Source organism: Solanum pennellii, chromosome 3 (assembly GCF_001406875.1).
Source record: "Solanum pennellii chromosome 3, SPENNV200".
In the NCBI taxonomy this organism is placed as follows: Eukaryota; Viridiplantae; Streptophyta; class Magnoliopsida; order Solanales; family Solanaceae; genus Solanum; species Solanum pennellii.
The window spans coordinates 55,157,219-55,170,325 of record NC_028639.1 but is presented as its reverse complement, the minus strand read 5'-3'; the positions used below and the strand labels follow the sequence as shown (position 1 = coordinate 55,170,325).

Sequence of the window (13,107 nt, the reverse complement as noted above, 5' to 3'; positions counted from 1 at the left end):
GGACTTTAAAAATAAAATTTTTGAAGTTGAAAATATTTTTAAAAAGCAACATTAATTTTTTGGGGAGAGGGTGGGGTTGGGGGGCTGGCCGGTGGGGGTGGAGAAGGTCAGGGATCGGGTAAAAAAAATAATTTTGAAATTGAAAATATTTTTAAAAATTTAATGTTTTTCCAAAGAAAATGTAATTTGAAATTGGAGGAGAGTTTTGTAAAATGTTTTCCTTAATTTTTGAAGGGAAGTCATTTTCATTAATTTTGAGAAAAATGAGTCGATTTGAAAAACATTTTTCAAAACATTTATCTCAATCAAACATGAAAAAATTGAAAAATTGAAAGACATTTTCCTTCTTACCAAACACACTAACTTAAATTGATTTATGTTCATCCATTAAATTAAACATTCTTGCTTTTATATTTTTAGCTTTTATATTTAATATAAAATTTAAAAAAAAACATGTTTTAAGAAATGTGTAATGTAAATGATTACCTTGTAAGTTGTATTTATTGTTTTTTTTATAAGTATGAAAATAGCTAATTGAAATGAGAATCAAATTTTGCACATCACGGATTTTATTACTATCGATGTCCCCACCTTTTACTGCTCTCTTAAGCGTTCAGATGCTACCATTTAACTTCATGTTCACATTGGATCTCTCCGCTATTTGTCGCCTTCGCACACACAGACTTCCACATACTCTACACCTAACTTAAAGCCAAACCAATAGTTTCTCGATCCAACACATCTTTAATTTCGCTAGTTATCGATTATATTAAAAATAGTTATGAAATAATATTTATTATTCCGTGTATAATGTGAACAATCTGTTACGCTTTCAGCCAGAAATCTATTCGTACTGCTAGTTATATTAATTGCGCATTTCCTTCACTTTCTGTTTTTTTTCATTATTCTATGAATATAAATTTAGGATGAGATATTCAGAATACACCTAATTAATTTAATACCGTCCAATTCATGTACTCCCGTGCTGTCCACCTTTTGCTTTTTCCTTTTTTGTGGAACAATCAATATGTCGAACACAAACCCGTGATTATAAAATGAGTGGATATGCGCAATAATTATTCCTCCGTCTTAATTTATGTTACTTAATTTTATTTGAACAGTATTTAAGAAAGAATTATTTTATTTAAAAAAGTTATTGTTTAAAATAAAATACAGATATTTATATCATTAAATATAAAATATAAATTTTAAAGTGAATTAGAAATACTTTTTTAAGAGTAATTAAAATGAAAGCGAGTAATATAAATTGAGATCGAATTAGTAGTATATTAAAAATAAGGCAAAAGACATAAATCACATGTTTTTAAGGTAAAATTATCATTTGTCCTTTATAAGTTTATAATGACAAAAATCTCTCAAATGATACAATAATATAATTGTTCATACACTAATGTGATGCGCGAGATACAATTAATTATTAAATAAGATACATTATATTTTATACATGATACACTAATTTGATGTACATTTTATACATGATACATTAATTCGATGCGCGAGATATATTAATTCGACGCGCCGATACATTAATTTAATGTATAAAAATAAGCGATTTTGAGAATTTGTAAAACTAACACGTGATAATGATAACAAGAGAACTTAATTAAAGGTTAGATTTATTGTTATTTATCCTAAAAGTAATGCAAGGAACATTGCATCCTTATAAGAAAGTGCAAGGACTTTTCCCAACCATTCATCCCCAATCCTTTTCCCCCCATCATTTGATAATGAATTCCTCTACTCCAAATTGCCATAGCCTTTCCACATTTCACATTTCATTTTTCTATTTCATTGTAATAACATCCACATTGCTATGCTCATCAACAGCAACAAGAGACCTTACCAAAAAATCCGAACTCAATACCTCTGATTTCATCAAAACCTCTTGTGGCACTACATTATACCCCAAATTATGCATTGAAACACTCTCACCTTATTCAAACTCCATCCAAACAAGCCCAATGGAATTAGCCAACTCTGCACTTACAGTGAGCTTAAAAGGAGCTAAATCAACCACCAACAAAATCGCGAAGATGTCTAAAGAGGAAAGCTTAGGTCCAGCAGAAGCACATGCTTTAACAGACTGTGTGGAAAACATGGAAGACTCTGTTGATGAGCTACAAAAATCACTGTTGGAAATGAAGAATTTGAATGGACCAGATTTTGAAGAGAAAATGGGGAATGTAATGACATGGGTAAGTGCTGCTTTGACAGATGAAGATACTTGTATGGATGGATTTCAAGAAAATTCTGCTATGAATAGCAAAGTTAAAGCTACTATTAGAAATTATATTGTTAATGTAGCACAGTTAACTAGTAATGCTTTAGCTCTTATAAAAAATCTTTCATCTTCTTAGTATATTCTATTAAATGTTAGGTTGTGGAACCTGATTAATATTTTAGGTTGTACTATTTATTTTTCATTTATTCTCTGTAACAAAAAATATTCTGAATTATTAATATATACTCCATTGCCGTGGAAGTTTACTCACGGAGTGTTACCACGAAATATTGATTCTTCTCTTTCTCTCTTGAAAGTTGTTGTGTTCTTCATTCATCAAGTGTGTGTGTGAGTGGATTCGATCCTAACATTAAATAAATTCACTACTCTAATTTTTGTTCACATCCTTTCCTTTTCTCATTTCGGAAAACAAAACAGAGTTTCTCTTCTGTATTTTCCGATTTTATGAGGAAAAAAGAAATTGCGGATGCCAAGGTTCTGGACCAAAGTTTTAAGTAAATATTTTAAGTGAGAATTGATCCTAGTCATCAGATTTGCCACTGTTTAACTCAAGTAAGTAATGATAATAATATTTTTGGACCAAAGTTTTAACTAAAAACTATCAAATTATACAAAATTCATACCATAAATATTAGTAATTAAATACTTTATAGTTTGAAATAATAATATAATGTTTCACTAATTAATAATATCGTAATCGATTTGAAGTCAGATACATGTACGTATCTTTGATACCGAATACATTTTGGAATAGAAATACTTAGGGAGAGAGGCGACCAAGAGAAGAGAAATGAGAGAGATCAGATAGTGAGTGCGTGTATCCTAGATACATGCTAATCGCGCTTAGATATAATATATCTGATATGACACAAATTACATCTAAATTGACCCGCATACATCTGAGTATGTCATATACATATAGTTGACAAAGTAAATGTAATACAAAAGATAATTTTAAAAACTAAATTTAGAACAAGTCATTAGATCTCAAACTATTGAGATTTGTGTTATTTGCTCATAAAATAATGTTGGTCCTAAGCGTCGGATAGCCATTTTGGATCTCAGACACAAAGCCCAATATATATATTAACACCTGGTACCATACAGGAAAAATTAGCCCAGTTGCAAATAATGGACCAACTAATAATGAATCACAGTCGAAAGCAATAATTACCAATGGAAGTCCTCAGATTTGGTAACGTGAGAGAATATAAAAGGAGCACTGTACAGCAAGCTAAATTTGTTATTATTAGCCAATCCTTAGTGGACAGCTGTATAGGAACATTCCTTTTGTTTTACCATTTTCTAACCGTGTTCATATCACAATACAAATCGACTAAATTTAAATCCCACCGCGAAGTCCCACATTAAAAGATAAAATGTTCTTGACCATCAACTTGAAAAAAAAATCATTTTTGCTTTGTACATCTTACTCTATACTCTACGGGTTTGATCTGTTTCAGAGAGAAAAAATATTTGTCTACAAATCTATATTAAAAATTTACAAAACGTGACAGAAGTTCTCAAGTTCATTCTTATTGCTTTGCTAATCAGCAAAATTTGTAATATAAAAGTTGATCGCTCACATACGTGACAAATTTTCACTACGAGCACCAAACAATACCAAAATAGATAAAATTAGCTTAAAACATACTTTAAATAATGAACTTAGGAGTAATTCTTACACGTAAAGTGTCCCTTAAGAAGCTTTTATCTTTTTCCTTAAAGAATTCACCAATCAATTGATCCTCGATTTGCCTAGGAAGCAATGTCCTCTACTTTTTTATTTAGGAGAACAGAAAGTTTGAGCTCTATGTATTTTAGAATGAATTCTACTTATGATCACGTACGTATTATTATTTGTTTTCTCTTAATGGAGTAAAATGTTAAAAATATCTAATTTAGATAATTTTTGTCGCGCTTCAACTTGAGCTCCGCTCAATTTTGAATTTTCTCTCTATTGATCATCGAATAGTATATTTAAATCACTAATCATAACTCAAAATGAAATTTCATTAGAACGTAAGCTTCCTAGTTACAAAACGTGTTACCAAAGGCATAATTATTGAGGTTGATGTTCAACATAAAGGAAAACACGCATCAATGCAAACGTTTTCGGCAAGTAATTTTCCACTAGAGACATCGCCTTCTCTTCTGCAGTGTTTTGTGCTTCTCATTTTTTGATCAATTTCTAGCCATGTTCACGCATTAATATGTTTAGTTGAATAATGGACTTTATAAGTATTGGCCATACGTACCTTGAAAAAAAAATTAAGAACTACTGGACCTAAAAATGTGCAATTTAATAGTTGAATGTAATTGTACTTAAATTAGAAGTCATAGATCCACCTTGGATCTCACACGTTGATAAGTTGACTCTGCCGACGAACTCCAGATACTTCAATTACCATGTGATTGCTGCATTGGTGACGGCGCGAGATAAGCTCATACGCCTACATTCACAACTCATTTTCTGCATCAATTTTATTGCTATTTTATACTCAATTAAAGTCTAATTAAAAAGATATAACTTTAACTTGGATTCAACTGACATGTATGTCCTTCAATTTGGAGTGTGTACAAATAAGCTCGTAAATTTATATAAAATTAAACAAATAACACATCTATGTTCTATGTGACGTTCTACATGTACTAAGCCACATAAAATATGTTTGTCCATTTGCTTAATTTTCTACAAATTTTAGTTTTTATTTGTGCACAAGTAAAGTTATAGGGCATAGATATCAGATGAAACTAAGTTAAAGAGTATATTTCTGTATTATGTCAAATTTAGAATATACATTAAAATGTCTTGTGGTCCTGTATGTAGGATGTTGAGGCACTCTTTTTTTATACAGATCAAAAAAAGAAAATAAAATATTATCAACTTGAGCAATTAAGAAAGATTTTTCCTTCTGCCAATTTGTGACTATAAATATATTCAATTCTTCTCTCTATATTCACAATACAACATTTCTCCTCAAAAGAAGTAATAATGGCGTCTAGTTGCCAAAGCTTGATTTTTCTCCTCTTTTCAATTGTTCTATTCTTGTCACAAACACATGTTCTAGTCACAGCTGCCAAAGACTCTAACACAAACTTCGTCAAAACCAAATGCCAAATCACTACATACCCGTCACTCTGCGTAAAAACACTAATTCCCTATGCATCTTCTGTTAAAACAAACTCCACAAAACTTTGCAAAGAAGCCCTTAACGTAGCCACAAAAGGCGCACGAGATGCCACTGCCATTGTCTTGAATCTGAAAAAACAAAAGGGAATTACGCGATATGAAGCCGCGGCTATTAAGGACTGCATAGAAGATGTGAAGGATGCAGTGTACGAACTGAAGCTAGCTGTTGAAGCAATAGGACATTTAGGCGATAAAGATAAAGCATTTCAGTTGGCTAATGCTAAAACATATGCAAGTGCTGCTATAACAGATGCAGACTCGTGCACAGGTGGGTTAACTGATCAGGGTAAGGTAAATCCAAAAGTGATGGATGCTATAAGTAGAAGTATGGCTGTTGTTATTAAACTTAGCAGTAATGCCTTGTCACTCATTAACCATATTTATGAATGATGAATAGTGACACTTTGTATTGAAAAAGTTACTGATTATCCATTTTATTGCTATAATTAATTAACATTGATTCTTCATTGCATTTGTGTAACGAATATCCATACGTAGAAATAGCAACAAATCACTTTCAATTTTTGTAACAAATCCAAACGTAAAAATAGCAACAAATCACTTTCAAAGGAAACAAACTCCTAATTGAAAGTGGCTGACTTGTGCACGTAATGTTCAGCGACCGCTTCAATTTCAATTTCCATGTGACTGCTTATTTTAGATTTGACATCACACGTTCACAACTTATTTTAGATTTGCTTCCAATTTTTTGAGCATATTTTAGATATTTAACGCTTGGTGATGAATTAATTAGTATGAGAACTTTTAGTAGCTTAGTTAGTGTTGTTGATGAGGGTTCTCAGTATTAAATTATATTGTAAAATAAAATAAGCTTCCTAATGTTAAAATTTCATTAGACCTTGACAAAAGAAAAAGTATAGACTAAAGTAGAGAAAAAAAAGGAAGGATATAACAAATAACCAAGTAAAAATACAAAAACTTGATAACGATCATCGTAATTATCGGAACGTCTAAGTAAGTGATAACGATAAATATGGCCATACGATTCTTCCCGTTGCCAATTTGATTTCCATAAATACACCTTCATATCTTTTCTCTTTATTCCCAACACAAAAAAGAAGAAGAAAATGGATGGCAAAACCTTGATTTTCCCCATTTTGGCAATAGTTTTATTCATCACACAAACAGCTACAGGTACGAAAGAGTCGTACACAAACTTCATCAAAACCAAATGCAACCAAACCACAGAGCCTACACTTTGTGTGAAAACCCTAATGCCGTATGCTTGTACCGTGAAAAACAACCCCATAATACTTTGCAGAGAAGCCCTTAAAGTAGCGATAAAAGGCACACGCAGCGCGGGTGTGCTTGTGTCGAATCTTGAAAAAAAGGAGGGAATTTCCAAATATGAAGCTGTGGCTTTTAGAGACTGCGTAGAAGCTGTGAAAAGTGCAGAAGACGAACTGAGGAAGACTGTTAAAACAATAGGACATCTAAATGGTGCTGAAGACAAAGAATCTCAGTTGCATAACGCTATATCGTACACAAGTTCTGTATTAACAAATGTACAAACATGCATCTATGGTTTCGACGAATTGGAGGAAAAGGCAAATCCCAATGTGGCGATGGGGATATCTAGAAGCATGGGTGTTATTATAGATCTCTCCAGCAATGCCTTGTCGCTCATTACCCATCTTTAATTTAACGATTCTATGCTTTCATTTGTTTTAACCCTCCCTAGGAAGCTCTCACTTTGCTGACTCGAACGAGTTTGGAAATGAGGGGTTCTTACCATTAGTTTTGTGGTTCAGATCCATAGATTTGATAATAATTAATTTCTTCTTATAATATATTTGTGGATCTGATATCATTTTTATTTGTTGTCTGCTTAACCATAAATATAGTATAATTAGTTTGATGAAACTTGATCATGTGCAAGATATGGTTTTATTTTAAAACAATTTCTTAGAGTTGGTTTTCGAAGATTGTGGTGCTTAATTGGGTTTGCAATTTGGAATATTCTGATTTTCAAAGCTTGCATATGGGGATAGAAAATGGATTGATTAAAATATTTTTTCTATTATATTGAACATTTTAGTTATTCAATGATTGACATGATGGTACAAGTTTTATAGAAAGTTGCATCTTTAGACCCAATAGTTATTTAGAAAAAGAAGACCTAAAAATGTGAAGTAAATCTTATTCTGACCTAAAATTATGCTAAGAATAACAACTTTATATTGAAGTAATTTGCGATTTGGATTCCTATTGTATGCTCAGCATGATTTTAGGATCAGGATACGAGATTGACTATAGCTACTTATTCTTAAATCCTAATGTATGTGCAATTTAATCATTTATGTCCTAGAATCATTAAAATACCAGACTCCTTAGTTCTTTGCAAAATCATAAAAAAAATTATTTTTCAATGGTAAAAAGTGATGAAAGGTGACACCCTTTTCCTCATATTTGAGGTGTTAATAATATCTTGTACTACATTAGTCCCATTAAAAACATCCATATCGTCACTTGCAAAATAAATAAATAAATCATAACATAAAATATGTAAAAAAATATATTTCATAAATACATTGAATTTGGGGAGGGAAGTAAAGCCCTAGGACTTCAACACCCTGTACCCAAACTTGTGTACAACTTAAATAGTGAGAATGTATATAAATCAACATCAATAATACAAATATAATCATGTTTACGCCAATTAATATAATACACTAGTTTAAATGTAAACTAATGTAAGATAAGCTAACGAAGCGCCAACCATAGCCATGGAGGACGACCAGCCAATGGAGGACGCGGCGGATGAGCTGCTGTTGGTGGTGGTTCTAGGACGACGAGGTCCATGTGGTGGTTGGAGTTCCACTACCACCACTCACGCCCTTTGCAACGCTAGGTGTCAATAGTATGCTCATAATGATCGAAAGCACAAGCACAATCTTCATAACGTTTTTCATCTTCTTTCTCAGCTCTTGCTAATAATACTATCAAATTGTATTGTACTGAGCGTCTAAAAGATTAAAAAAAATGTAGACACTATCAAGATTATATTTTTCCTTGACGTTCTTAGTATTTTGTCTTGTTATTGTCTCACTTTGGATGTAGGAGAATAAGTTAATTTGGATATGTAGAAGCAACAAACAAATGTATATATTTATAAGGAACAAGGGAGCTGGTAATTTCTCATTACATAGAAAGGCAATTTGGCAAGAGAGGATTAGGAACTTTATTTGACCTAGTGTCCAACTTGAGAAGCAGAGAATTAGTCAACCTATAAGAATTTGAATAGAGTTTTCAAAGGAAATTTTGACATGTGAAAACTGAAAATAACATATAGATTTTTATATATAGGTGAAAATACCATAACAATTAAAAAGTGAAGAAAACAAAAAAATTATCTATGTTGAGACGCGTATATTTCACTGTTTCTAAAGAGATATAAGTTCATTTTAGAAAATTTTTTATCAATCCAAAAATAATATTTTTATTGACTTTTCTCTACAGTAATCGAACAAACATTGTATAATTAATCAATAAACTTAGGAAACGAGTTGAAACCAAAGCTCTGATAAAAAAAACTAATTTTTCTTCAATTAAATGCTCTCCTTTTTAATAATTTTCATGTACTCTGTATTTTTCTTATACCTAGCTAATATAATATAATATACTCCTAAAACTTGTTAATATTTATAGACGAGATATTTTTTCATATACTCCCTCCTTTTACTTATCTGTCATGTTACATTTTTTTAAAGTCAATTCAATTAATTTTTAAAATTAAATTAAATTATATTAATTTGATATTTTAAATAAAAACCTTAGATATTTAAAATTATATGTAAAGTACTATAAATTGTAATTTTTTTATATCAATATAATAAAAAAATACATTAAAATAAATCAAAATTTTTATAATTTAATTTTAAAAATAAAAATTATGACAAATAATAATGAATGGAGAAAGTATTAAATAAATGAAGGTGGGATAGTAATGTGTGTAAATTAAAAAAAAATCCTTAAAAAGTTATACACATTATAAATATAGAGATAAAATAGTAATAAAATAAAATGTTAAGAAATTATAAAAGTTTCATAAAATGCCACGAGTATTCTACCACTAACTTTAAAAAATGCGATAAATAAATGCATAACAAGTGCCACCAACGTGCAGCAGCACGCTTTGACATTGTAAAATGATGCACTTCAACACAATATGTGAATTATAATATTCAATCGTGAAACTTTTTTGACGGGAATGATCTAAGAGACTAATGCATCATTTGTTTCTACTAAGACTAAGTCGTTTAAATTTAATAAACATCTAAATATTAAGATATGTATTAAAATATAAATATATAAATTTAAAAAAATATTTTAATATTAAAATGTTATCTCTGAATTTAAATATTTAATTATTGAGATTATTTATTTCCAATATCTTAATGTGCGTATGAATTTAAACACTATATCAACAAAATATTATAAAAAACCTCAATTTAGTAAATAATTTTTTTGTAATAAAAATAGTACTTTAAATATTTTATCGTAACAAAGTAATATGATTTATCTCTTAAAAATTTAATATTAAGTTACATCATTAATATGACTATTCTTTGCACTCATAAATTTTGAGAATCTAATATAATGCAATTAAAATAGTTGATATAGAGTAGTAATATAATGTTTATGAAAACATTTTATTATAATAGAAATTTGTTATTGTTATCAGTCAAATAATTAATACTTTTTTATTTTTTGAAATCGTGCTAAATATTATATCACGGATATTGATTAATTTATGAAAATAAAAGACGTATAATAAGTTAATAAGAATAAAGGGAATTGTAAAGATAAGCATGTAATTAACATTAATTAAATAAGAAAATAACTTTTATGAATTGTTGTGATGTAGTTGAATTAATATAGGAGTCTTCTTTTTAAGTCTGAATGATGTTAAGAGTGTTACAAATTTGATTTATTCAGATATACTCAACCCATTAAAAAGCTTATAAGAAAATAAATCAAACTAACTTAATGAACTAAATCTGAATAATTAAGATTCAATTTAAAAAAATAAACACACATAATAAAGAGAATTAAATAATTAAAATTTTAACCCTCATTAAGCGTAAACAAATGAGAATATCATTAAAAGATATATAGTATATTGTTACAAATATGGGTGGTGAATGGTGACTATAATTTTAAATAAATATATAGGGCAAAAAAGATGCTAGTTTGAAAATTCATTTAATGTTTAGAACAAAAAAGTGTTGTCAACCCACTTTCTTATAGTTTTTTCTACAATACAATAATTTTAGTTGGTGTGCGTTTAATATTGAATATCAAATGGGGTGTTTATCTAATTTAACATTACATTACAAGTGGGAGAGACACCAAATGAGACATTGACAGGATATTAATTGGGACTTTAATTATTTTGTCGCCTCGCCGCCAATAATTCCGATTCAAGTCTTCTTGCAAACATCGTTATAATATATCAACTAATGGAGCAAACGTATAAATGAGTGAATTGGATTAAATTTGAGCTAATATGATTAATTGATCATATATATGATATATAAAAATTAAAATATATTTCAAAAGATATCTCATTGATCAATTTAAATTTCATAACAACTAAATTTTCAGTTAGACTTAATTAGACAAGTTCAATTAAATTGAAAACGAAAGTTCACAGTGATTAAAAAAGAATGTGATGCTTTTAAAAACGACTATTATCTGAGCTTAATTAGAGATTTATATTTATAGCTTGATTAATTACGATTCAGAGCTACATGTTAAAAGAAGGAGAAAAATGAGCAAAATACAATTGATATAATTGATCTGTATCAGAAACTAACTATTAAAATGAGTGTGGCGAACGAGATCTAGGAGCGAGTGTAATGACCCGGACGATCACTTTTAGAAATTTTCATAAAATTATCCTTTTACCCCTCTCGATAGTGGTTTGAAGTTATTTTTGAATGAGTTTTGTAATTGGCATTAAATTTTGAGTTACCAAATAGGAATTTTGAAAATTTGAAAGACTAAAGTTGTTAAAAAATGGTTTCTAGTATCTTTTGAAGTTTCACTGTCGATTCCATCGGTCTCGAATGTAGAAATAGGTCCAAAGAGTCGTCGATTTCAGATTTGGATTTTTTAAAATAAAAGATTTGAGGTCTTAAGTTGGTAATTATTAAAATTTTAGCCTTAAGGTTGACTTTGATCAATATTCGGTATCTGAATGCTTGGATCGAAATTCTAAGAGTTTCATCGAATTGTTCGAGGGACAAAGCCTAAAAGAGCTTGTGGTTAAATTTCTAAAAGGTCTCGAGCTTTTTTAGGGTTTATGTTAGTTTCTTATGACTTTCAAGGATGTCAGGATAAGGAGACCTCAAATTCATGTTTCAATAGTTCCAATGAGCTCAGAACGTTAGGAATAGTCAAATTGCATATATGGTTTGTGTATACAGAATTTCAAACGAATCCCACAGATACATTTTAATGATTTGAAAGTTGGTTGTGTTTGCAAGCCTCGCTTTCACGAAGGCCAGTCACTTAAGCGATCTTCGCAGAAACAAAGGAGATTTGCTTAGTGAGAACCCTGTTTTCTTAATCGACATAGGAGTGGGTTTTTTGTTTGAAATTTTGGAGTTTAACTTTATTTTCATTTTTGAGTTTTGAGAAATCAGTGGAGGCGATTGTAAAAGTGCAAAATCATTTGGGTAAGTTTTTGTGACCATTAAAGTTTATTTTTCTTTTATCATTGATTTTAACATCAAAACTTGAGATTTTTATTGCAAAATGACGAGGTTTTTCAAGAACTTGAGTACTAAATTAAAATATTAATTGTGAACTGATTTAATTTTCTTTTTCAAATGGTTTTCACCAATGAGTTTCAAATGTCCTATATAATATTTTCAAGTAAAGATTTTTGGATTCAAACCACATTTTCAAAATGTATGATATGATATTTTTATTTCCAGAATCTTATTGTGATTACATAATTGAATTAGATTGTGTGGCTCTAGACATTGTTTAAAAGAGAAAGACTGAAGTCTTGGATTGACTTTTATTGAATTGAGGGAAGTGATCTCCTAAATCTTATAAAATTAGTAAAATTTTGTGTATTTTCCTTCATTGTATGTGTTGGGGAGTGATGATAATAAAGTGATGGCATCATTGTTCCGCTTGAGTAATCTTAATGAAAAAAGTAACGTGTTGATTATAATGTTTTGTGAATTGCCTTGTTGTGGACTCTGTTTGGTTGATTGATGAAATGCTTTGATGACATTTTTGTGGACTTCAATTGCTTGAAGAATTGGTGTCTCTTCCTTATAATGTGAAATTGCTTAGTTGCATTGATTTTTGTGCTTCACGATGAGACATGTGATATCAAGCCAAAGGAAAATAATTTCGACAAATAATGTGATATGAAGCCGAAATGAAATGGTACTGACTATAGATGTGATATAAAGTCGAAAGAAAATGGCTTCGGCTAGTGACTATTATGATTTGATGAACTTGAGTCTTGAGATTGTTATACTTGATGCTTGTTTGTTGTTGATTTGTGACTGTTGGACTATGATTGTTAAGCCTTGTGAACCTTACATTGTGAAGCTTTTATGCGGGGATGATTTCAATGCAGGTTGTAGTTTGAGGAGGTTCGTTG

The 13,107-nt window shown here is 29.9% G+C and overlaps 3 protein-coding genes across 3 annotated transcripts; all 3 read left to right on the top strand.

Moving 5' to 3' along the window:
- The first annotated feature begins 1,668 nt into the window (after window positions 1–1,668).
- On the top strand, window positions 1,669–2,512 carry LOC107014600 (21 kDa protein-like). Its single transcript, XM_015214575.2, has one exon. It carries the CDS (start codon window positions 1,749–1,751, stop codon window positions 2,376–2,378), a length of 630 nt encoding a protein of 209 aa, XP_015070061.1. The 5' UTR covers window positions 1,669–1,748; the 3' UTR covers window positions 2,379–2,512.
- A 2,670-nt stretch (window positions 2,513–5,182) lies between these two features.
- On the top strand, window positions 5,183–5,928 carry LOC107013732 (pectinesterase inhibitor 4-like). Its single transcript, XM_015213606.2, has one exon. The coding sequence runs from the start codon at window positions 5,259–5,261 to the stop codon at window positions 5,844–5,846; it is 588 nt and encodes a 195-aa protein (XP_015069092.1). The 5' UTR covers window positions 5,183–5,258; the 3' UTR covers window positions 5,847–5,928.
- Window positions 5,929–6,497: 569 nt separating this feature from the next.
- On the top strand, window positions 6,498–7,298 carry LOC107013475 (pectinesterase inhibitor 4-like). The gene has a single exon (XM_015213379.2). It carries the CDS (start codon window positions 6,545–6,547, stop codon window positions 7,115–7,117), a length of 573 nt encoding a protein of 190 aa, XP_015068865.1. The 5' UTR covers window positions 6,498–6,544; the 3' UTR covers window positions 7,118–7,298.
- The last annotated feature ends 5,809 nt before the right edge of the window (window positions 7,299–13,107 follow it).